The sequence below is a fragment of the Salvelinus fontinalis genome, chromosome 35 (genome assembly GCF_029448725.1).
Source record: "Salvelinus fontinalis isolate EN_2023a chromosome 35, ASM2944872v1, whole genome shotgun sequence".
NCBI lineage: Eukaryota > Metazoa > Chordata > Actinopteri > Salmoniformes > Salmonidae > Salvelinus > Salvelinus fontinalis.
The window spans coordinates 18,234,918-18,259,717 of record NC_074699.1 but is presented as its reverse complement, the minus strand read 5'-3'; the positions used below and the strand labels follow the sequence as shown (position 1 = coordinate 18,259,717).

Sequence of the window (24,800 nt, the reverse complement as noted above, 5' to 3'; positions counted from 1 at the left end):
CGCTGACCACTCCGTGCTGGATGAAGTACATCTTCTTGCCGATGGTGCCCTCTCTGATGATGTAGTCTCCAGGCTGGAACACCTCGAAGCGCAGCTTGGTCAGCATGGAGGTCACAAAGTTGGGGTCCGCGTTGGCAAACAGTGGCATGGAAGCCACCAGCTTTCGACAATTAAAGTTAATGATTTCCTGCAAACAGGAACACACACACACACACACACACACACACACACACACACACACACACACACACACACACACACACACACACACACACACACACACACACACACACACACACACACACACACACACACACACACACACATATAGAGGAAGATGGATGCTTTAGTTACAGACCCTCAGAGAGACAGAAAGTGCTCAGAGAAGAATTCATCACACTTTAAATCCACAACCCACACAACAATTTCCCTTTGAGATGAATAAGTATTCTATTTTAACACCCACACACAGCCCTCAGCCCTCTCCCACCTCTCTGAGTGGCTCGTTGAGTTCTCCCAGGATGCTCTCCTCGTCAAACATCTTGCCTTGGTAGCGATGCTCGTAGTAGTCATGGATCCTCTGCCTCATATCAGCCGGCAGCTTGTGGAATGACATGTACTGCTCAACCTGTTTGTACTGCCGGGCCAGGGTGAGAGAGACACAGAGAGAGAGAGACAGAGAGACACAGAGAGAGAGATTTTATTTTATTATTATTATTTATTATTATATTATTATTATTTATTTTTATTTTTTATTATTATTTGTCATTGTTTTAATTGTATTACAATGTATATTGTATACATTGTTGCTTTGGCAATATTGACACAATGTTTTTCATGCCAATAAAGCAGCTTGAATTTGAATTTGAATTTGAGAGAGAGAGAGAGAGAGAGAGAGAGAGAGAGAGAGAGAGAGAGAGAGAGAAACTCTGAAACTTTGAAACTCTGAAACAGTATAAACATACACTGAAACGCAAGAAACTGAATTATACCAACAAGACACTTGATGAAATTGAAAACGCAATTGACCAAAATCAGTTCTGGGACATGTGGAACAATTTAAGCACAACAAAGCCACAAGAATTAGCCATACAAGATGTAGGAATTTGGAAAACTTATTTTGATAATCTATACAAAAACATCCCAGAAAAAGACTTAAAACAGAACCAATTAGAAATTAAAGAAAAATTGAACATCCTTGAATCAGTCATTAAAAATAACCAAAATCCATTAGATTACCCAATAACCCAACAAGAACTAACTGAAAAGCTCAAATCTATTAAATCAAAGAAGGCTTGTGGTCTAGACAACATCAGAAATGAAATGCTGAAAAACAGCACACCTGAGTTGCAAAATGCTGTGCTTAAATTGTTCAACATGGTTTTAACTTCTGGCTGCTTCCCTGATGTCTGGAACCAGGAGCTCATCTCCCCTATCCACAAAAGTGGAGACAAATCAGACCCCAATAATTACAGGGGAATTTGTGTAAACAGTAACTTGGGAAAGGTTTTCTGTAGCATTTTGAATTCAAGAATCCAAACCTTTCTTCAAGAAAAAAATGTAATAACTAAATGTCAAATTGGCTTTCTCCCTAACCATCGCACTACTGACCATATATACACCTTACACACACTAATTAATAAACACGTCCACCAAAAAAAAGAGGGCAAAATCTTTGCTTGCTTTATTGACTTTAAAAAAGCATTTGATTCTATTTGGCACGAAGGGCTATTCTACAAAATTCTCCAAAGTGGGCTTGGTGGTAAGGTGTATGACTTAATAAAATGTATGTACACAGAAAACAAGTGTGCAATAAAAATCAAAAACCAAAGAACAGAATTCTTTTCACAATGTCGAGGTGTGAGACAAGGCTGTAGTTTGAGTCCAAATCTTTTCAACATTTATATCAATGAATTAGCAGAGATGTTGGACAATTCTCCAGCCCCAGGACTCACACTATTTGACACAGAGGTGAAATACCTGCTATATGCTGATGACTTGATACTTCTATCACCAACCAAAGAAGGTCTTCAACAGAACATTAATATTCTAGAGCAATATTGCCATAATTGGGCCCTGGCAGTAAATTTCCCAAAAACTAAAATCATGATTTTCCAAAAACAAAACAGATGTCAGAAACACAAATATAAATTCACCCTGAACAACACCATCATTGAACACACAAAAAATTACACCTACCTTGGTCTGACCATATCTGCATCGGGAAACTTTAATAGGGCAGTGAATGCACTCAAAGAAAAAGCCCGCAGAGCATTGTATGCAATAAAAATGAAATTATTCAAAATCAACATCCCAATTAGAATTTGGACCAAAATATTTGACAGTGTAATCCTACCAATAGCTCTTTACGGAAGTGAGGTTTGGGGGCCACTCAATAAACTGGACTTTAAAATGTGGGACAAACATCCAATTGAAACCTTACATGCAGAATTCTGTCGGAAAATCCTACAAGTCCAGAGAAATACACCAACTAATGCATGTAGGGCAGAATTGGGCCGCTTTCCAGTAATAATGAAAATACAGAAAAGATCATTAAAATTTTGGCTACATCTAAATTCAAGTCCAAATTCGAGTCTGCAATTTAAAGCACTTCAAACCCAAGAGCTGAGCCCAGAAACGAGCCCTCTCAGTCAGCTGGTGTTGGACCTAACCAACCAAGCTGACACCAGCACTGCTTCAAAAGAAAGAATTCCAATAAACAAAATCATGAACCAATCAAAGGACTCATATTTACAACATTGGAAAAACGAAACAAAATCCCAAAGCCGACTAAATTGCTATCTGACCCTAAACAGAGAATATGAATTGGCTGAATATCTCTACTCTGTCAGAGATTCGAAGCAGAGACAGATCCTTACCAAGTACAGGCTGAGTGACCACCGATTGGCAATAGAAACCGGCAGACATAAAAAGACATGGCTACCCAAAGAGGAGCGTGTATGTGGTCACTGCACGACAGGGGAGGTTGAAACAGAGATGCACTTTCTCCTTTACTGTGATAAATATTCCTCACCAAGAGATTCATTATTCACAGAAATGACTACATTTATTCCAAATTTTTACTTATTAAACCCAGAGGAAAAACTAAAAATACTCATGGGCGAAGGAGCAATGGCTTCTCTTGCAGCCAAATATGTATTTGCCTGCCATAGCCTGAGGGACACTGAATAATAACATCTGCATAGTAAGCAGTAACTTACTTATTAGGAATGTTATTGTTATTACTGTTATTGTTATTAGTATTATTATTATTGTTTATCATTCCAAATAGTAATGGTATGGGTGGTATTGGTAATAATAGCAGTTTAATGATGGTGGTGGTGGTAGTGGTGCATTACACCATACATTACATTCGACTATTGACTGTTACCATTTTATTGTTACTATTTTTATATTTAATTTTGTATTATTATTTACTGAAATTCTATATTATTATTATTTGTCATTGTTTTAATTGTATTACAATGTATATTGTATACATTGTTGCTTTGGCAATATTGACACAATGTTTTTCATGCCAATAAAGCAGCTTGAATTTGAATTTGAATTTGACAGAGACAGAGACAGAGAGACAGAGACAGAGAGAGAGACAGACAGAGAGACAGAGAGACAGAGAGACAGAGAGACAGAGACAGAGACAGAGACAGAGACAGAGACAGAGACAGACAGAGAGACAGAGAGACAGAGACAGAGACAGAGACAGAGACAGACAGAGAGACAGAGAGACAGAAAGCGAGAGAGAGAGAGATTGAGAGAGACAGAAAGCGAGAGAGAGAGAGATTGAGAGAGACAGAAAGCGAGAGAGAGAGAGATTGAGAGATTGATAGAGACAGAAAGCGAGAGAGAGAGAGATTGAGAGAGAGAGAGATTGAGAGAGAGAGAGATTGAGAGAGAGAGAGATTGAGAGAGAGAGAGAGAGATTGAGAGAGACAGAAAGCGAGAGAGAGAGAGATTGAGAGATTGAGAGAGACAGAAAGCGAGAGAGAGAGAGAGATTATGAGAGAGAGAGATTGAGAGATTGAGAGAGACAGAAAGCGAGAGAGAGAGATTGAGAGAGAAAGAGACAGAGAGAGAGAGATGAAACACAATAAGGTCAGTCCAAGGTCACCGCCCCCACAGCACTGTGACTGAGTCATACCCTACAGGTTACTAAAGGCTTAGAGGTCAAGCCCTCCATTACGCACAACACATCAGATATACACACAGCACACAAGACTGCTTGTACATTTTGCCCCACACAAAAGAAAAGCTGAAAATAGCAGACTGGTGTTTATAGTACGGTATATTTCCATTCTGAATATGCACTGGCTGGCAGCACATAAGAGGAGGAATAAGTGGATAGAGAGAGAGAGAGAGAGAGAAAGAGAGAGAGAGAGACAGAGAGAGAGACAGAGACAGAGACAGAGACAGAGACAGAGACAGAGAGAGAGAGAGAGAGAGAGAGAGAGAGAGAGAGAGAGAGAGAGAGAGAGAGAGAGAGAGAGAGAGAGAGAGAGAGAGAGAGAGAACGATGGGGAGAGGCACTGATTGGGAACACATTTCCCTAAGTACTGTACTGTATCTGATTGCAAGCAGAATCCATTGATGAGAAAAGGGAGAAGGTTGAAGGGGGAAATCACACAGGAACCTCCTACGCACGCACGTACGCACACACACAGAACAATCACATGTGGACCACCAAACACCACAGGGTCATGAGCCAACTCAGCAGAGACAGTTGAGACCTGGTTAATCGGTGATACCCCTATGTCTGGGGGGTGGTTGGGTATACAGGTGGCACAGGTCTATGTGTGGCACGAGATGTGGCGCGGGCAGGGTAGTGGGAGTAATCACAGTTGGGTAATTAGCAGAGTTACTACGGGGCTACAGATAAGGCGAGTGTCATTCAGACCACACACAGAAAGAGATTGGGAGAGCTTCATTTAGTTACAGACACCGGCTTCGTTCGGGTTTCCTTTCTCAGTGCATCGACTTCAGAGGTGGATGAACAGAGCAGAGGGGGGAAGAAAAGGTGGCGGGTGGAAAGAAAAGAGAGAAAGAAAGAAAGAAAAAGTTTCTTAATATGAGATTCACAAAAGTTTGAATGAAGGACTCCACTGAGGGAGCTGTGATGAGACAGCATTCAGAGCACGCCTCCAAAACCACTGTCTGCAAACAGAGGAAGAGAGAGAGCACTTCAAACAATGGAACAGAGCAATGACATGAATTACAAAAATGTCAATACAAGATGCTGGCTGACGGTGTGTGTGTGTGTGTGTGTGTGTGTGTGTGTGTGTGTGTGTGTGTGTGTGTGTGTGTGTGTGTGTGTGTGTGTGTGTGTGTGTGTGTGTGTGTGTGTGTGTTTGTAAACACATGTGTGTGTTTTTCCCTCCCTGAGTGTGTGTGTGTCTATGTATCTATGTAAGGTGTTACAATTGGTAACAACAAAATCCCTGTGGCACCTGAGCTAATATCTACTATCGTATGATTCAACCCCCCAAAAACCTGACAGAGGAGGAGAGGGGGCTGGTTTTACAGTGAGAACGTGTGTGTGAGGAGGAAGAGATCTCTCTGGCCCGATTCTCTTGGACCAGGAGAGAGATCAAAGCACACAGAAATAAGAAACAGCAGCAGGAAGAGGAGCATCACAGACCTTCACTACACTGAACCCTGTCTGAATGGAAAGTCACTACACTGAACCCTGTCTGAATGGAAAGTCACTACACTGAACCCTGTTTGAATGGAAAGTCACTTCACTGAACCCTGTTTGAATGGAAAGTCACTTCACTGAACCCTGTTTGAATGGAAAGTCACTTCACTGAACCCTGTCTGAATGGAAAGTCACTACACTGAACCCTGTTTGAATGGAAAGTCACTTCACTAAACCCTGTCTGAATGGAAAGTCACTACACTGAACCCTGTCTGAATGGAAAGTCACTACACTGAACCCTGTTTGAATGGAAAGTCACTTCACTGAACCCTGTCTGAATGGAAAGTCACTACACTGAACCCTGTTTGAATGGAAAGTCACTTCACTGAACCCTGTTTGAATGGAAAGTCACTTCACTGAACCCTGTTTGAATGGAAAGTCACTTCACTGAACCCTGTCTGAATGGAAAGTCACTACACTGAACCCTGTTTGAATGGAAAGTCACTTCACTGAACCCTGTCTGAATGGAAAGTCACTACACTGAACCCTGTCTGAATGGAAAGTCACTACACTGAACCCTGTCTGAATGGAAAGTCACTACACTGAACCCTGTCTGAATGGAAAGTCACTACACTGAACCCTGTCTGAATGGAAAGTCACTACACTGAACCCTGTTTGAATGGAAAGTCACTTCACTGAACCCTGTCTGAATGGAAAGTCACTACACTGAACCCTGTCTGAATGGAAAGTCACTACACTGAACCCTGTCTGAATGGAAAGTCACTACACTGAACCCTGTCTGAATGGAAAGTCACTACACTGAACCCTGTCTGAATGGAAAGTCACTACACTAAACCCTGTCTGAATGGAAAGTCACTACACTAAACCCTGTCTGAATGGAAAGTCACTTCACTGAACCCTGTCTGAATGGAAAGTCACTACAGTGAACCGTGTCTGAATGGAAAGTCACTTCACTGAACCCTGTCTGAATGGAAAGTCACTACACTGAACCCTGTCTGAATGGAAAGTCACTTCACTGAACCCTGTCTGAATGGAAAGTCACTACACTGAACCCTGTCTGAATGGAAAGTCACTACACTAAACCCTGTCTGAATGGAAAGTCACTACACTGAACCCTGTCTGAATGAAAAGTCACTACACTAAACCCTGTCTGAATGGAAAGTCACTACACTAAACCCTGTCTGAATGGAAAGTCACTACACTGAACCCTGTCTGAATGGAAAGTCACTACACTAAACCCTGTCTGAATGGAAAGTCACTACACTAAACCCTGTCTGAATGGAAAGTCACTACACTAAACCCTGTCTGAATGGAAAGTCACTACACTGAACCCTGTCTGAATGGAAAGTCACTTCACTGAACCCTGTCTGAATGGAAAGTCACTACATTCTACTGTTGAGCCTAGTTACACTTTGATCATCCCTGATATGCTTCATACAGGCATAATACTGTTACAACATATAGGGGGGTAACCTTACGTGTCTCTTTCCCCAAGCTGAATGTACAGTCAGAGTGGACAGCCATTTCATCCTCTGAGATATTCTCCTAAAACATAGATAGCCCTGCGTCAGCCCCGGGTCGAAATTACTTACAAATCAGAGAGGAGAGGCTGTGCAGAAATAATACACACTAACGTACTGCACTCGGTGGCCACAGACCTCATAATAACCAAACACTCCCTCTCTCCTTTCACCTGTCTCCCGGAGAGAAACCTGTTACCTCCAGCCACTGACCTCAACCACACACTCCCTCTATCTCCCTCCATCACACCTCTCACCCTCCCTCCCCCTCTCCAGGAGAGAGAGAAACCTGTTACCTCCAGGGAGACATCACTAATGACAGTGGGTAGTGACTGGCTCCCTGAGAATCAGACCCCTGTGATGAGGTGCCCGCAGCAGTGCCTGAAGAGAAACATTAGTGCTGCTTACAAAATGGCACCCTATTCCCTATAGTGCCCTGGTCCTGGTCAAAAGTAGTGCACTAAATAGGGAATAGGGTGCCATTAAGGAGGCAACCAGGGCCTGGCCAGTCGGAGGGAGCGGGTCACTCAACGTGAGCACACAGTGCACAACAGGCTCACTGCTGTCACTGCTGACGCACACACAAAAACACACGTCAAGGCAGAAAAAGGGAGGGAGCCAGCTAATGAAATAATGCTCGCTCTCACTTCATGGAAGAGCAACAACTGCACAGCTGTCTGTAGAGCTGGCTGTCAGCTCTGATCTCCTTTTCAACACTCTCCTTTCCGACTGACGTCTTTATAAGGAAGGTCTATAATTCTGACCACCGCTCAGCTTTTACTTCTGTCTTTCACCTCATCCTCAGATGTAGACAAGTCTCTGTCCGTCTGGATCTAGCCAGAGGCTCCTGAGCCTGCCTTCCGAATCCCAATTCTCCTCTTCCACCTCCTCGCCCTACTCTCCTCCACAGACTGAAGGACAGTCTGGAGCCCGAGTGTGAGTCTGTGCATGCGGTCGACCGTGACCACTCACCTCCAAAATGGTAGCAGGCGGAGAAGCAGGAGCGCGGTTGCTTTTTAACGTGTTGCATCCCGTGATCACGTTCAAAGGCACACGCACACACACGCAGGCACATATAAGGATGCACACACACACACACACACACACACACACACACACACACACACACACACACACACACACACACACACACACACACACACACACACACACACACACACACACACACACACACACACACACACACACACACACACACATAATATGTACACCTAAACTAATACTCATGTACACACACAGATGTGCGCAGCCACACACACGACGCTACAACATACACAGGAGTTCAAGGGTCGACCGTCTGAATTAGGACGATGTAGTTGAAAGTGAAAGGTGGAGTTTGAGAGCAAACCACACTCAGATATAGACACTAAATGCACCTGATAAAAGACATGGTCAGAACTGGAGGATCATCTTCCTTTAATCCTGGTTATACTCTTATAATGCATCATTCATAAATACAATGGCAGGATTAATAATGCTGTGCTGTGAAAAATCGATGAAAAAACGTGAATCTGGAAAACTAAATGATAGGACTTCAAAAGAAGAAAGAGAGGCAGAAAAAACATGAAGATATTCATTCCCGGGGCATCTGAGAGATGAATTCTAAGCTCTGCCATGAGCTAAGCATTGAATCTATCTCTTATCAGGAAGTCTATTCAAATGAAATCTCTTGGTATAAATTTGAACATTTCCTGATCTGAAGATGAACCAGAATGACTCTAGAAAAAGAGCCACATTCCTCCTCTCCTTCAGAGAACTAGTCCTCCTGTCCAATCCTATCCAACACAATGAGAAAGTCCTCCTGTCCAATCCTGTCCAACACAATGAGAAAGTCCTCCTTTCCAATCCTGTCCAACACAATGAGAAAGTCCTCCTGTCCAATCCTGTCCAACACAATGAGAAAGTCCTCCTGTCCAATCCTGTCCAACACAATGAGAAAGTCCTCCTGTCCAATCCTGTCCAACACAATGAGAAAGTCCTCCTGTCCAATCCTGTCCAACACAATGAGAAAGTCCTCCTGTCCAATCCTGTCCAACACTATGAGAAAGTCCTCCTGTCCAATCCTGTCCAACACAATGAGAAAGTCCTACTGTCCAATCCTGTCCAACACAATGAGAAAGTCCTCCTGTCCAACACAATGAGAAAGTCCTCCTGTCCAACACAATGAGAAAGTCCTCCTGTCCAACACAATGAGAAAGTCCTCCTGTCCAACACAATGAGAAAGTACTCCTGTCCAATCCTGTCCAACACAATGAGAAAGTCCTCCTGTCCAATCCTGTCCAAAACAATGAGAAAGTCCTCCTGTCCAATCCTGTCCAACACAATGAGAAAGTCCTCCTGTCCAATCCTGTCCAACACAATGAGAGAGTTCTCCTGTCCAATCCTGTCCAACACAATGAGAAAGTCCTCCTGTCCAACACAATGAGAAAGTCCTCCTGTCCAATCCTGTCCAACACAATGAGAAAGTCCTCCTGTCCAACACAATGAGAAAGTCCTCCTGTCCAACACAATGAGAAAGTCCTCCTGTCCAACACAATGAGAAAGTACTCCTGTCCAACACAATGAGAAAGTCCTCCTGTCCAATCCCGTCCAACACATTGAGAAAGTCCTCCTGTCCAATCCTGTCCAACACAATGAGAAAGTACTCCTGTCCAACACAATGAGAAAGTCCTCCTGTCCAATCCTGTCCAACACAATGAGAAAGTCCTCCTGTCCAACACAATGAGAAAGTCCTCCTGTCCAACACAATGAGAAAGTCCTCCTGTCCAATCCCGTCCAACACAATGAGAAAGTCCTCCTGTCCAACACAATGAGAAAGTCCTCCTGTCCAACACAATGAGAAAGTCCTCCTGTCCAATCCTGTCCAACACAATGAGAAAGTCCTCCTGTCCAATCCTGTCCAACACAATGAGAAAGTCCTGCTGTCCAATCCTGTCCAACACAATGAGAAATTCCTCCTGTCCAATCCTGTCCAACACAATGAGAAAGTCCTCCTGTCCAACACAATGAGAAAGTACTCCTGTGGTACTCATAAACTGCAGCCTCATTGGGTTGTGAAGCCAAAATGTGAGCTAACCATGCTTGTTTGTGATCCTCTACTGAAGATTACAACCTGTCTGTCTGTCTCTGTAACCTGTCTGTCTTTCTCTGTAACCTGTCTGTCTGTTCTTCTCTGTAACCTGTCTGTCTGTCTGTCTCTGCCCTGTTGACATCTCTCTGTGGGAACTGGGAAGCATCAGATTTATTACAGACATTTGCTCCGTTTCAATGACGACAAGGATTTAGGTTTTCTAGTTGTCTTCTAACCTCCTGTATTCCCATAAAACACTGTCACTGTGGAATTCCTCCATTTATCCTTGGCTTTGTAATGGAATACAATTTGATTCCCCTCAGCATAAAAGGGCCTTAGCCAAGTGAAAATAAACTGTGTCTTTGAAGATAATTCCCTGTTTGTGTTGTGAATCACTAGCAAATACATTCTTAGAAAAAAAGGTGCTATCTAGAACCTAAAAGGGTTCTTCGGCTGTCGCCATTGGAAAACCCTTTGAAGAACTCTTTTTGGTTCCAGGTAGAACAGTTTTGGGAAGGGTACTCCTATGGGGACAGCCAAAGAACCCTTTTGTAACCCTTTTTGCTAAGAGCGTAGCGACCGCATAGCCACAGCCACCGTCTCTCTCTCTCTCTGGAGCCCAGGGGAGGACACATAGTGGACTAAGGCACACGCAACTAGGGGATGGATCTCTCTTGAGGAAGTGATGTGGCTGATAACGCCCAGCATGACAGGAAATTATGTTATATCCTCATAGCCATCAGTTCACTAACAGAAGAAACCTTGCTCCTCTTCTTCTGCTACTTAGACAAATCAAATCATTGTCAGTACTGAGAAGCTAATCAGTTTTCCAGGGCATCCACTTTCTAACCGTAAACCTCTGCTGTCCGTATGTGTCAGTCAATTCAATCCAACACTCGGTTCCCATGAGAGAAAGGGATTTAGAGCCCTTGATGCTGTTTTACTGCACAATCCCTCCCTCACTCTCTCATCTCTCTCTCCCCACTCTCCACCATCTCTCTCTCTCCATATGGCCATACTGTGCTCTCGCTGTTTCACTTTCTTCCTCCTATCACGCTCTCTCTATGTCTCTGTCTCTCTGCACTCTTAGGTGCTATCTAGAACCAAAAAGGGTTCTCCCATGGGGACAGCCGCGGAACCCTTTTTTTAAAGAGTATGTCTCTGTCGATATCTCTTCCCAGTAGCCTCCTGTACCTCTCTACTCACTCTCTCCTCCTGGATGCAAATCTTTACCAAATAAAACATGCATTATTTATTTCCCAAAAGAGATGTCAGCCACTTAATTGTAATTTCTAAACATTTCTGTCTCCCCCTCTTCTCTGACTCCCTCTCTCCATCCGTGCCTTCCATATGAGTAAGGTAGACACAGTGTTCATTGAAGCCTTGAACATCCACATCCTGACACCCCTGTTCAGAGCTCTCTACAAGGCAACAGACAATAAAGGAGCATATAACACTGGCTACACTTTTGATGTCGATCTGAATGTTCTGTGCGAAAGGAGAGCTCTACGTGCGCCATGACATTTCAATTCAGGACTTTCATGCCGTTGTCTTGTGGAGGTAGTCTAGATGTAATTGAATTCAGGGCTGTGAGAGCAGAGCAGTCAATGGCAGCAGAAGCAGAAGTTAATCCAGCATCCAGTGACTGTGAGACAACCTGTGAAGGAGAATAAGTGATGCTGGCGGGGTGACTCCTAGACATGTGAGTGTTTCTGGACTCTACAGATGTGTGTTATCTGTGTCCTCTACAGTGGTGTAACTCATATTCTCGGCATGCCTGTGATAGGGTAGCTTCACTCTTGTAATTGGCTATTTTCATAACCAGGGACGGGGGGCTCAGGGACGTTTGGGAATTCTAACCATTTACATAGCTATGACAAAGAATTACAAGAGTGGTAAACAATATTCAAATTTCCCCAATGCAGCATCCCGAGTGGAGCAGCGGTCTAAGGTACTGCATCGCAGTGCTAGTGGTGTCACTACAGATCCGGGTTCGAGCTCGGGAGACCCATGAGGCGGCGCACAATTAACCCAGCATCATCCGGGTTAGGGGAGGGTTTGGCCGACTGGGATGTCCTTGTCCCATCGCGCTCTAGCGACTCCTTGTGGTGCCCGGGCGCATGCACGCTGACTTCAGGTCGCCAGCTGTACAGTGTTTCCTCTAATACATTGGTGCAGCTGGCTTCCGGGTTAAGTGAGCAGTGTGTCAAGAAGCAGTGCGGCTTGGCGGGTCGTGTTTCGGAGGACGCGTGGCTCTGGACCTTCGCCTCTCCCGAGTCCGTACAGGAGTTGTAGCGATGGGACAAGACTGTAACTACTAGTTGGATATCATAAAATTATAATAAATAAATACATTTCCCCAATGCACTATTCAGTATTCAATATATTATATATTATATTCGTTTCCTAATTGTATTTTTTACAAGCTGTGAAAATATATGATCAAGCAGCTAGGATTTTGAAGGGTTACCTCGGAGCCAAATTAAGAGCCTTAACTCAGCAGTAAGAAGTTTCTCTGAGGAGGAGCCCCCTTCAGATTAACGCCACCAGCCAGGCCCAGGCTAATGACAATAGCTCCTACTGCAAGACACAAAAAGTCGCTCAACTTGTCCACAGCTATACTCGAAGAAAAAAAGGTGCTATCTAGAACCTAAAAGGATTCTTTGGCTGACCCCATAGGAGATCCCTTTGAAGAACCCTTTTGGGTTCTATGTAGAACCCTATCCACAGAGAGCTCTACATGGAACCCTTTCCACAGAGAGTTCTACATGAAACTCAAAAGGCTTCAACCTGGAACTAAAAAGGGTTATACATTGAACCAAAAAGGGTTCTCCTATGGGGACAGCTTAAAACCCCTGTTGGAAACCTTTATTCTATGAGTGCAGTATGTCCTTGGCTTGATTGTCTTTCATTAAATAGCAGAAAACAAATCATTCAGTCGACATGCATACCGGTTATAGACTTTGGGGATATTGTCTACATGAATACAGCTGCCAATGTTTTGAAGACATTGGACGCAGTTTATCATAGCGCACAACTTTTTATTACGGATGATAGGTTCAGTACACATCACTGCATTCTGTATTAGAAAGTAGGCTGGCCCTCTTTGAAATCTCGTAGATGAATGCATTGCACTCTTGGTTTAAAAAAGCCCCCCTGCATAAATTTCCACCGTACCTTACTTCATTGTTAATTTATAGACGTACGAGATATCAGACCCGGCCTCGGGGAGATCCCTTCGATCTACACTGAGTTAGGTAAATCTGATTTTCTTTTTTTTGCACCTGACTTGTGGAATAATCTCCAAGGCTCTCTAAAGCTGTATGAATTGGTGCCTCTAGGGCAATTCAAAAGGCTGATTGAGGACCCTTTTACTGAAGATTGTGTTTGTTTTATATGATTTTGTTTTGCTTTTAGTGTATTGATGTGAATTTTGATGTTTATTATTGATGTGTATTATTGATGTGTATAGTGTACTGTATATTAATGTTTTTGATGTGTATTATTGATGTTTATAAACTGGGTGGTTCGAGCCCAGAATGCTGATTGGCTGACAGCCATGGTATATCAGACCGTATACCATGGGTATGACAAAACGTTTATTTTTACTGCTCTAATTACGTTGGTAACCAGTTTATAATAGCAATAAGACACCTCTGGGTTTGTGGTATATGGCCAATATACCACAGCTAAGGGTTGTATCCAGGCACTCCGCGTTGCGTCATGCTTAAGAACAGCCCTTAGCTGTGGTATATTGGCCATATACCACACCCCCTCGTGCTTTCTTGCTTAAGTACATTGTATTTTGATGTGTATTGATGTTTTTGATGTGTATGCAGGGCTCACCTGAGAAAGAGACCTTGGTCTCAGCATGACACCCTATCAAAATAAAGGTTAAATAAAATTGTATGAGCTCTCTACCTTATTCCCTTTCTCCTACACCAGGGGTAGGAAACTAGATCCAGCCGCCGGCCGATTGTTGTCGGAGCGGATGGTCGGTAAGCTGGAACATCATTAGAATCATTTGAACACTGCAAATTGAGCCCAAAAAGAGATTGTGTTTGAAAATAATCCTTTTTTTGGATTACCAAAACTACAATTCCCAACCCCTTTAATCCCATCAGTCACAATAGTGAGAAAAAAAACATTTAATACATTGAGTCTGTCAGAGTCTATCTAAAAGATAGCGAAGGAGTCAGGCGCAGGACACGGGTAAGAGTAACAATCACTGATTTACTCAATGCAAAACGTAACAAAATCCCGTTCCAAACAAGGACAAAACAGGACTCAAAATACAACACACCGGAATACACGAAAGACAATCACGCACAAAACAGAAAGGGAAACCAGAGGGTTAAATAAGGAACATAATTATGAGCTGGGAACCAGGTGTGTAAACAGACAAAACAAAAGGAAAAATGAAACATGGATTGGTGGTGGCTAGAAAGCCGGTGACGTCGACCGCCGAACACCGCCCGAACAAGGAGAGGGAACAACTGCGGTGGAAGTCGTGACAGAGTCCATGATGCTTGTGGTATTTATACAATATCTTAGAGGTCATATTTGTGACCAATGGGAAAATACAGTGGTTCTACCTTTTAAACAGTGCATTCGGAAAGTATTCAAACCCCTTGACTTTTTCCACTTTTTGTTACGTTACAGCCTGATTCTAAAATTTGCTTATCAATCCACACACAATACCCCATAATGACAAAGCAAAAATGTTTAAAAAAAATGTTTGCCAGCTCTTGGAAGAAGAGTCTTAGTGGTCTTAGTGGTTCCAAACTTCTTCCATTTAAGAATGAGGGAGGCCACTGTGTTCTTGGGGACCTTCAATGCTGCAGACATTTTTTGGTACCCTTCCCCAGATCTGTGCCTCGACATAATCCTGTCTCGGAGCTCTGCAGACAATTCTTTCGACCTCATGACTTGGTTTTTGCTCTGACATTCACTATCAACTGTGGGACCTTACTGTATATAGACAGGTGTGCCATTCCAAATCATGTCCAATCAAATGGATTTACCACAGGTGGACTCCAATCAAGTTGTAGAAACATCTCAAGGATGATCAATGGAAACAGGATTCACCTGAGCTCAAATTCAAGTCTCATAGCAAAGGGTCTGAATACTTATGTAAATAAGGTATTTCTGTTTTTTTATTTTAATACATTTACAACAATTTCTTAAAACCTGTTTTCGCTTTGTCAACTATTGTCACGATCGTTATAAGGACTGGACCAAGATGTAGCGTGGTATGTTTCCATCCTTTTATTTTGGAAGAGAAACTCAAAGGAAAAAACAATAAAGCAAGACAAGATCCCACAAATCACAATGGGGAAAATGGCTGCCTTAATATGATCCCCAATCAGAGACAACGATAAACAGCTGTCTCTGATTGGGAACCATACCAGGCCAACATAGATCATTAATCACCTAGATAACCCACCTTAGTCACTGTCACGCCCCAACCAACATAGAGAATAAACAGCTCTCTATGGTCAGGGCGTGACAATTATGGGGTATTGTGTGTAGATTGATGAGAAAAAAAAATATTTAATCAATTTTAGAATAAGACTGGAAAGTAACAAAATGTGGAAAAAGTCGAGGGGTCTTAATACTTTCCAAATGCACCGTATACATTTAATCATAGCAGATTTATTTTTTCAGTAGTATGAAGTTGAGTTGGGTTATGGATATATTTGATCAAAATGATCTTACAGATCATTTTACCATTATCCATTAGTCTTTACATATGTTTAAATCAATGATTTGGACTGTACAACTTCATATTTTTTTGTTTAATTGGCCATGTACAGACCAATAAACGGAATAAGTATAATAACTTAACACATATTTTCTGTCAATAAATGTGTTAAGTGTCTCTTGCACAATGGTAGACCTGGTTGATCAGATTATTGGGACATAGCCACAGGTGTAAACCTGGTTCGTATGGGTATTTGGGCTGAGATATTCAGGTGTAGATCTGGTTTATATTAGTATTCGGACTCAGTCAAAGGTGTAGACCTGGTTTATATGCATACTGGAGCTGAGGTGCAGGGATAGTCCTGGTTTACAGTTTGAGTATTTAGGCTTTGACACATTCAGGCTTCGGCACACCTGGCTTAGTTGACTAATTGGGTTCCAGCACAGGTACAGACATTGTAGGTATGTAAATTGGAGCTGAAGTGCAGCAGTAGACCTGTTTGGGAAAAAAATCAATAGTGTTAGATGTGTTAGATGTGCAGGTGTATACCTGGTCTTTAGAATATTGGGGCTGAAGTACATGTGTAAACCTAGTTTGTATGAATGCTGATGTTTGTGCACTGGGGTTAACTGGTTTTATATGAGTATGCCCATGGTTTTACCTGGTTTATATGAGTAATGGGGTGTCAGGATACAGAAGGCTCATACAGGTAATGGGTGTGGTTGGTCTATTGCCTATTGCCCATTCACATTCTTTCTGGCAAAACGTTTGTGGTATTAAAAACGTTAATGGGGCAGGGGCACATGTGTTAAAACCCTTTACTATGAGTTTATCTATGACATGATTAGCCTATACAGGTCAGAGGGCACAGGACTTAGATATACAAATAACAGGGTTGGAATGTGCAGTGAATAGCTGAATATAGGTTACTGTTGGTGACTTGGGGAATACAGGTCTAAAGAAAGTGTCACACCCTGATCTGTTTCACATGTCTTTGTGCTTGTCTCCACCCCCCGTTCTGTACCTTGTCACACCACTCTGGATTATTGACCTCTGCCTGCCCTGACCCCAAGACTGCCTGCCGTTCTGTACCTTGTCACACCACTCTGGATTATTGACCTCTGCCTGCCCTGACCCCAAGACTGCCTGCCGTTCTGTACCTTGTCACACCACTCTGGATTATTGACCTCTGCCTGCCCTGACCCCGAGACTGCCTGCCGTTCTGTACCTTGTCACACCACTCTGGATTATTGACCTCTGCCTGCCCTGACCCCGAGACTGCCTGCCGTTCTGTACCTTGTCACACCACTCTGGATTATTGACCTCTGCCTGCCCTGACCCCAAGACTGCCTGCCGTTCTGTATTTTATGGACTCTGATCTGGATTACTGACCTCTGCCTGCCCTTGACCTGTCGTTTTGTCTGACCCCTGTTCTAGTAATAAACTTTTGTTACTTCGACACTGTCTGCATCTGAGTCTTCTCCTGAAAAGTGATAGAAAGTGGGTAACAGGGCTGAGATAGGCAAGTAACAGGGATGAGGTGTAATGGCAGAAGAACTAGGGTTTATGAGTAATAAATAATGCATTTAGGGCTAGGAAATGGGTGTATTTGGGAACAAATGGGTTAATGTACAAAAACAGTTCCAGTGAATGCACAGTACCCAAGGAGGAACCATGACTATTTCATTGAATAGTTCTGATGGGGGGATTGAAGATGGGGAGAAGAGAACAGAGGGTCTCTGGAGCCTCAGTAGCACCCAGGATTAATCAGCTTCAGGTCCTTCTTACATTAGTCCTTCACCAATCAGACCCTGCCTAATTGCCAAGTGTTCATTAGAGATGTACAGGGGAGGGGCTGGACACTGTGCACCATGCACTCACTGTTATTTGCTTCTAAAGCCATTTGGGGCTGCTGGCATGTCACAACACGCTACTTAGCCTCCCAACAACACAAGCCCCTTCTGGTTCCCTGGCTGCTCTCACAATCATTACCCAACACCGCCAACAACCGATAGGATACAAACAAACAAACACAGACACAAAGCAGCAGTGGAAACCCAGAATGCTGGTGTTGTGTCCATTACCGCCAGGACACTACAGTAGACCCCCCCCCCCCCACAATCCCCCACAGATCAGTAGAATCCCCCACCCCCCTCCTCCTCTTCCCAGTTTAGTGAGGGATTAACCAGTGAAGAGACACACTGGGCAATGGCCTGCCTGGGATCTGGCCTGCCTGGGATCTGGCCTGCCTGGGATCTGGCCTGCCTGCCAAACCGCAATGCAGATAGATGTACTGTCAGGGACTTACCATGTTGACTGCCGGCCACCATTTTGTCATTTACACTGTAGTTGAGAGAAAATAAGTGACTGGGGAGAGAGGGAGAGTGCGTACTATGCTGTATACTGAGAATGGTGTGATCGTGATGGTCTGGGAATAGTAAACGGTTTGGGGGGTCAAGATTCTCACTGTCCTGATGCAATAGGACTAGGTTGTGGAATTGACTAAATATCCATCATGATAATGGAAATAACTACATGCTAACACCAAACATATCAAGGGTTTAGAAAGGTCTCGTTTTGCTGATATCTTGGTAGGAAAATGAGAATATTTTTCCCCCCTGGTTTCTCTCACTTCCACTGTTACATGAGGTTACATGAGGTTACAGACATGCAGTCGGGGAGGGAAACAGGCATATGCACAGTCCCATAAAGATGTGCTGCTGCCTGTGCCCTCAATCTGGAGAGATGGAATTCCCTTTGTGTGATATGGGTCTCAACATGCCTTAGCTGTGATGCTGGAATCCATGGGGAAATCTGGAGACCCTTTCCAACTCACACCTTAAGATATTGTAGGCTAGCAGAGACACATGCATGGAGCACGGTAATACTGGGGGTTTGGAGGGAGGGAAGGGGTGAGCTGAGGAACAATCTCATGCACATATTCCCTTTGTGGGATTGAGGGGGGAGAGAGGGACAGGGAGAGGCACAGAGTATGACACCTGGGACATGCACCCCTCTAGGCAATTCTCAAAATGTTGGGATGTTACAAAAAAAAGAGAAAAAAAGAAATACTTGAATGATAAAATCAGCAGAAAGCATTTTCCCCGTTGACTTTGTTTCCCGCTGATCCCGTCTGAACTGAGCGAAGAAGAGTCAGATTGTTGTTGGCTAATATGGAAAAAAACCTTGCTCCTGAAATAAATCAAAAGTATATCTCCTATCTGGCTCCCGTGTCACAGTTCAAGTCACAGCATTTGAGAATATGATAACTCAGGCTCTCCGCTTTGTACCAGTTACCACAGTTCCTGCTTCCTTTTAAGCTTGCTTGCTAGCTTCTGACAGCCTGCCGTTTATCACATGGAGGCACATTGTAATAGAACTCTCTATTCACAGCAGATTATACCCAGGCTTTCTGATGATCATTTTATTGCCGTCTTTGTGGAGCATTGCAAACATCCCTCCCATCTTCCTTCTGCAACATACTTCTGAACTATTGACAGATTCGCCTCTCTCCCTCTCTCTCCCTCTCCCCCCTCTCTCTCTCTCCCCCCTCTCTCCCCCCTCTCTCTCTCTATCCCACCTCTCCCTCTCTCTCCCCCCTCTCTCTCTCTCTCCACCCTCTCCCCCCCTCTCTCTCTATCCCCCTCTCTCTCTCTTCCCTCTCTCTCTCTCTCTTCCCTCTCTCTCTCTCTCTTCCCTCTCTCTCTCTTCCCTCTCTCTCTCTTCCCTCTCTCTGCCCAGAGAGGATATACCCAGACTGGGTTTCTTGGTCAAGTTAAACTGTTACCAGTATGTCACCAAAAGACTGTCACCATACCACTCCTGCAGCTCTCATCTTGCCCAATGTCCATACATCCCTGTCTGTAGAAGTTCCCTCTCTGTAGCTACCTGTAGCCCCTCCCTCCCCCCTATGCTCTAATGACTGTAGGAGCCTGTGAATCTAGTCAGAGCCAGAGGGAGGAAGGGAGACAGCTAACTGAGCAGATAAATGTGGCGTGTTGTGTCGTTTGGCTCTGATTCCCTCTCCTCTGTCCTGGTTTCACTCATTGAGCTGAGGACTCCAGTCTCCTGTGTCCTCTCCTCTCTGTGTAAATGGGAAGGAAGCCTGAACACTGTCCCATTGGGGTGATCGTGCCTGTTGGTCCACGCCAACAGCAGAACAGAGCAGTTCGACACATTAAGCAGAGTTCTGTCAGAACATAGGCCCACAGACCAACAGATTAACTGTCCACACGCTTACTGTAGCAATGATGCCCTTCTATCCTGCACCTTTCTGTCCTGCTCACTTCAAATCTGCAGGCTAATCCCAAAGCGAGAGCCTCACCCTGCAGAGCTACATGCCCTACCCTCACTGCTAATGTGACAACGTAGAACCACACCCCGTTCTCCAATCCAAGCCTCTGGTAGGACAGGGCCAGTGTGATGACTGGGCAGGTTTGTCCATTGGCTGCTGTTGCAGTGTCAGCTGGTTTCTCTCTAGGCTGGAGGCCCTGGAGACAGAACAGAAACAGCTGTGCTCTTCCATGACACAGATCAGATGGGCAACAACTGGACCACTGGCTGAACATGGCCACCTGTCCTCCCAAAGCTGCAGGGGATTGTGCTGTATGGAGCTTCTTGTCTGGATTATGGCACTAACCTACTACTAGAAATCAGAGTGGATTCTACAGGCCTGGATCCTTTTGTTACACAACACTAACACACACTGACCTAAAAGGCCAATCACATTGTCTGTCTGTCTGTCCTTCTAGCATGCTAGCTAGAGAGACCAGCCAACATGTCCTGGCCAGGCCACTTCATCTAACACTTGACCTTCAGCACAGCAGTACAGTGGCCACTAATGGTGGACCTGTCTGGTGTCTAGCTACAGCCTCTAACTACACCATGTAGTGGAACTGTCTGGTGTCTAGCTACAGCCTCTAACTACACCATGTAGTGGAACTGTCTGGTGTCTAGCTACAGCCTCTAACTACACCATTTAGTGTAACTGTCTGGTGTCTAGCTACAGCCTCTAACTACACCATGTAGTGGAACTGCCTGGTGTCTATTTACAGCCTCTAACTACACCATGTAGTGGACCTGCCTGGTGTCAAGCTACAGCCTCTAACTACACCATGTAGTGGACCTGCCTGGTGTCTAGCTACAGCCTCTAACTACTGGCTACAGTGTCTGACTACGCCATGTGTCTGAAAGGTTGTAATGGAACTGTCTGGTGTTGAGCTAGTGTCAGACTACACCATTGAGACAGTGAGCGACATGGAGAAACTGGGAGCGACAGAGAGAAACAGGGAGCGACAGGGAGAAACAGGGAGCGACAGAGAGAAACAGGGAACGACAGGGAGAAACAGGGAACGACAGGGAAAAACAGTGAGCGACAGGGAGAAACAGGGAACGACAGGGAGAAACAGGGAACGACAGGGAGAAACAGGGAGCGACAGGGAGAAACAGTGAGCGACATGGAGAAACAGGGAGCGACAGGGAGAAACAGGGAGCGACAGGGAGAAACAGTGAGCGACAGGGAGAGACAGGGAGCGACAGGGAGAAACAGGGAGCGACAGGGAGAAACAGAGAGCGACAGGGAGAAACAGGGAGCGACAGGGAGAAACAGGGAGCGACAGGGAGAAACAGGGAGCGACAGGGAGAAACAGGGAGCGACAGGGAGAGACAGGGAGAAACAGGGAGCGACAGGGAGAAACAAGGAGAAACAGGGAGTGACAGGGAGAAACAGGGAGCGACAGGGAGAAACAAGGAGAAACAGGGAGCGACAGGGAGATACAGGGAGCGACAGGGAGATACAGGGAGCGACAGGGAGAAACAGGGAGCGACAGGGAGAAACAGGGAGCGACAGGGAGAAACAGGGAGCGACAGGGAGAGACAGGGAGAAACAGGGAGCGACAGGGAGCGACAGGGAGAAACAGGGAGCGACAGGGAGAAACAGGGAGCGACAGGGAGGCAGCATCCAGACAGGCTGTGCTTAATTACTGGAACACACAGAAAGATAAATGGGAAAACACACACTCTTAAAAATGTATTGCAATTTATAGTGCTAATGTCCCTCCAGGCAGACCGAGAGTGGGGAGAATGGGGAGAGGATTCAGAGAGACGTGGGATGGGGCAGGAGGCTGTGGCCTAATGGGAAGGTGGCAGCAGGGTGGCATGGTGGCTGAGAATGGTCCCTGCTCCACATGCTGATCTGTGGTGAGCAGTCCCAGGTGGGCCAGGCGGGACAGCTGTTAATAAGCCTAATGTTATTGGCAGCAAGCGGAGCACCTCTAAAGCAGGACTAGACTGAGCGCTGAGCTGGGATGGCTGTCTGCTCCCCTCTAGTTCAACAGGAATTCTGCATCAACAGCAATAGTCATGCAGCCAGCCAGTCCACATCCATAGCACACCCTCCTGGTATGAAGGACAGCCTCTTGATTTTTCAAACACCCAAACAAATATACAATGTCTCAGTGCTCACATTACAGTAAGCAGACTCTCGCTCACACACACATACAGTGGGTATCCAGAGACACGGGTTGGCTCTGCTGATTCTGACCTGAACAACTCCCTCACCCATCTCTCTCAGTCTCTCTCTCTCTCTATTTCTCACCAGCACTCCCTCTCTCTCTGAGGGGAGATGCACAGTATGTGGGGGTCTCTACAGCCCCAGCCACTCTCTCCAGGGGGTCTCCTCCTCTGTCCCTCTCCACAGATGGTGGGCAATGTGTCCGCCTGGCAACAAGGCTAATTATCACCCACACTGGGCCCATGGAGAGGCTGGGGCACGCTGGAGGGGGGCAGCTACCAGGGCCTTCCCATCCCCACACAGGGGAGCCTGGGACTCTGGCTCTCATGCAGCCCTGAGCACTGCAGCTCACAGGGGTTGAAGGGAGGCGGAAACCTGCATCAATCTGCCCTCATTTAGGTCTAAAACTGAGCTTAACTGTACTGTACTGACTGGCTAATACACATCTAAAGAAGTCTAATATTTTCAATGCTTTGGGTGTCCAAATGAAGTCCGGTTGGTTTAATTTGCATTGTGAAGATTCCTAACTCTCCTCTGGGTACAGATATACTGTTCTCCTTACATGTTGATCTCCTGCTGCTTATCCAGTTACCCAGTTATATTCCCATCCATTCTGATCAATGTTACTCACCTTCTCCTGGTACTGCCGACGGGAGGAGTCCAGAGACTGGATGAGTGCAGTGGCGTGACCCACAAACATGGCATAGCAGGTGGCGCCCACGATCATGCTGAGGATGGTGAGCCACACGTCCGTCATGCCCACAGGAGGGTACATGCCGTACCCGATACACAGCATGTGGCTCATGGCTTTGAACAGGGCGTAGGAGTACTGCTGGCCCCATGTGTCGTTCTGGATGGGGGGAGAGAGGACAAGAAAAGGTGGCAGAGGGAAGAGAGGGATATGGTGATATGGTGATATGGGGGTACTGTTCTCACTCTGCCAGAGGTCTGGAGGGAAAAGGTCAGAAAGCACTAAGACCACCAGAGTCCTTCTTATCATTATCATCATCATCGTCAATGTAATTTCATCATCATCATCATTATCATCATCATCGTCAATGTCATTTCATCATCATCATCATTATCATCATCAATATAATTATCAATGTTATTATCGCCATCATCCTCCTAGTTATCATCATCAATGTCATTATCACATCATTATCAATGTCATTATCGCCATCATCCTCCTAGTCATCATCATTATCAATGACATTATCGCCATCATCCTCCTAGTCATCATCATCATCAACGTCATTATCATCATCATCATCATCCTCATTCTCATCATCATCCTCACAGTGATCATCATCATCATCATCATCAACATCATTATCATCATCATCATCATCATCGTCCTCACCCTCATCATAATAATCATCCTCATCATCATGTAAGAGGATAGCCACAGATGTCCTCTTCATCATGCCTCAATAGGAACATCAACACTTGGCTACACCAACATACTGTAGTAATACACTCTTCTATATGTAAGTATTCAGGGGAGAACTGCCTTAGCTGGGCCTTTTCTTTTCTGCCTTTTCTGCAGAAACTAAACACAGCCATGAGAGTGACTGAATGGATGGACCCCGAGACACAAGAGGCCTGCAAGGCAAAAAGTAGGTCAGCTATTTAGAAAAATGTGATTTTTCTTTTCTCGTTTCTCGTTTGTGGATAAATTGCCGTTTTTTTCCTTTAGATCCCGTGGTGGTCCAAGCAGAATCAATATCTGCTCTTTCCTGAGGTGACATGTCCAATTGCTTTCAAATTTCCACAGGGGTAAAACCTGAGAGATAGGAAAGTTATTAGTGCCTCCTAAAAAGGTATAAAACGGATGACCCAATAAGATAATGGGCCAGCTACTGTAAGGAAAGACAAGAGCCACAGCACCACTACCCTCTAATTCTTATCAGGCCCAAACTGTTCTGCTCCGAGCAGAAAAGACCCAGCTAAGGCAGTACTTCAGTTTTTCATTGTGGTGTTGTGTAATGCAGAGCAGGAGTTTAAGTCAAAGCGATCCCTCCCTGACAGTAGACAGCTTGCCATGCCAAAGGTGTTCGCTAGGCTACTGTTTCCACTGACTGACTACTGGCCTGTCTGTCTTTAATTACCTAATTAGAATTTGATGTGATTGTTTTTTATTCACAGATCCCAGATTAATCCTCTTTGAGGGATGGGAGCTGTTTGCCTGTCTGCCGTGAGCTCTACAACAAATCCTCATCATAAATCATCTCTCTCTCTCTGTCAAAAGGCCCTGTTCGTTCGGAACATGGCAGGTTATACTGTGCGTCCGTGTGCCGCGG

General features: G+C 44.8%; 1 protein-coding gene across 1 annotated transcript in view; it reads right to left on the bottom strand.

Moving 5' to 3' along the window:
* The window catches only part of LOC129834434 (potassium/sodium hyperpolarization-activated cyclic nucleotide-gated channel 4-like), a 92,389-nt gene that overhangs the window by 21,298 nt on the left and 46,291 nt on the right, over window positions 1-24,800 (bottom strand). Inside the window, exons 4-6 of the mRNA XM_055899408.1 lie at window positions 23,129-23,347; window positions 491-637; window positions 1-187 (exon numbers count right to left, since the gene is read on the bottom strand). The exon at window positions 1-187 is cut by the window's left edge and continues 54 nt beyond it. Coding sequence (XP_055755383.1) covers window positions 1-187; window positions 491-637; window positions 23,129-23,347 — 553 coding nt within the window. The remainder of the gene's footprint in view (window positions 188-490; window positions 638-23,128; window positions 23,348-24,800) is intronic.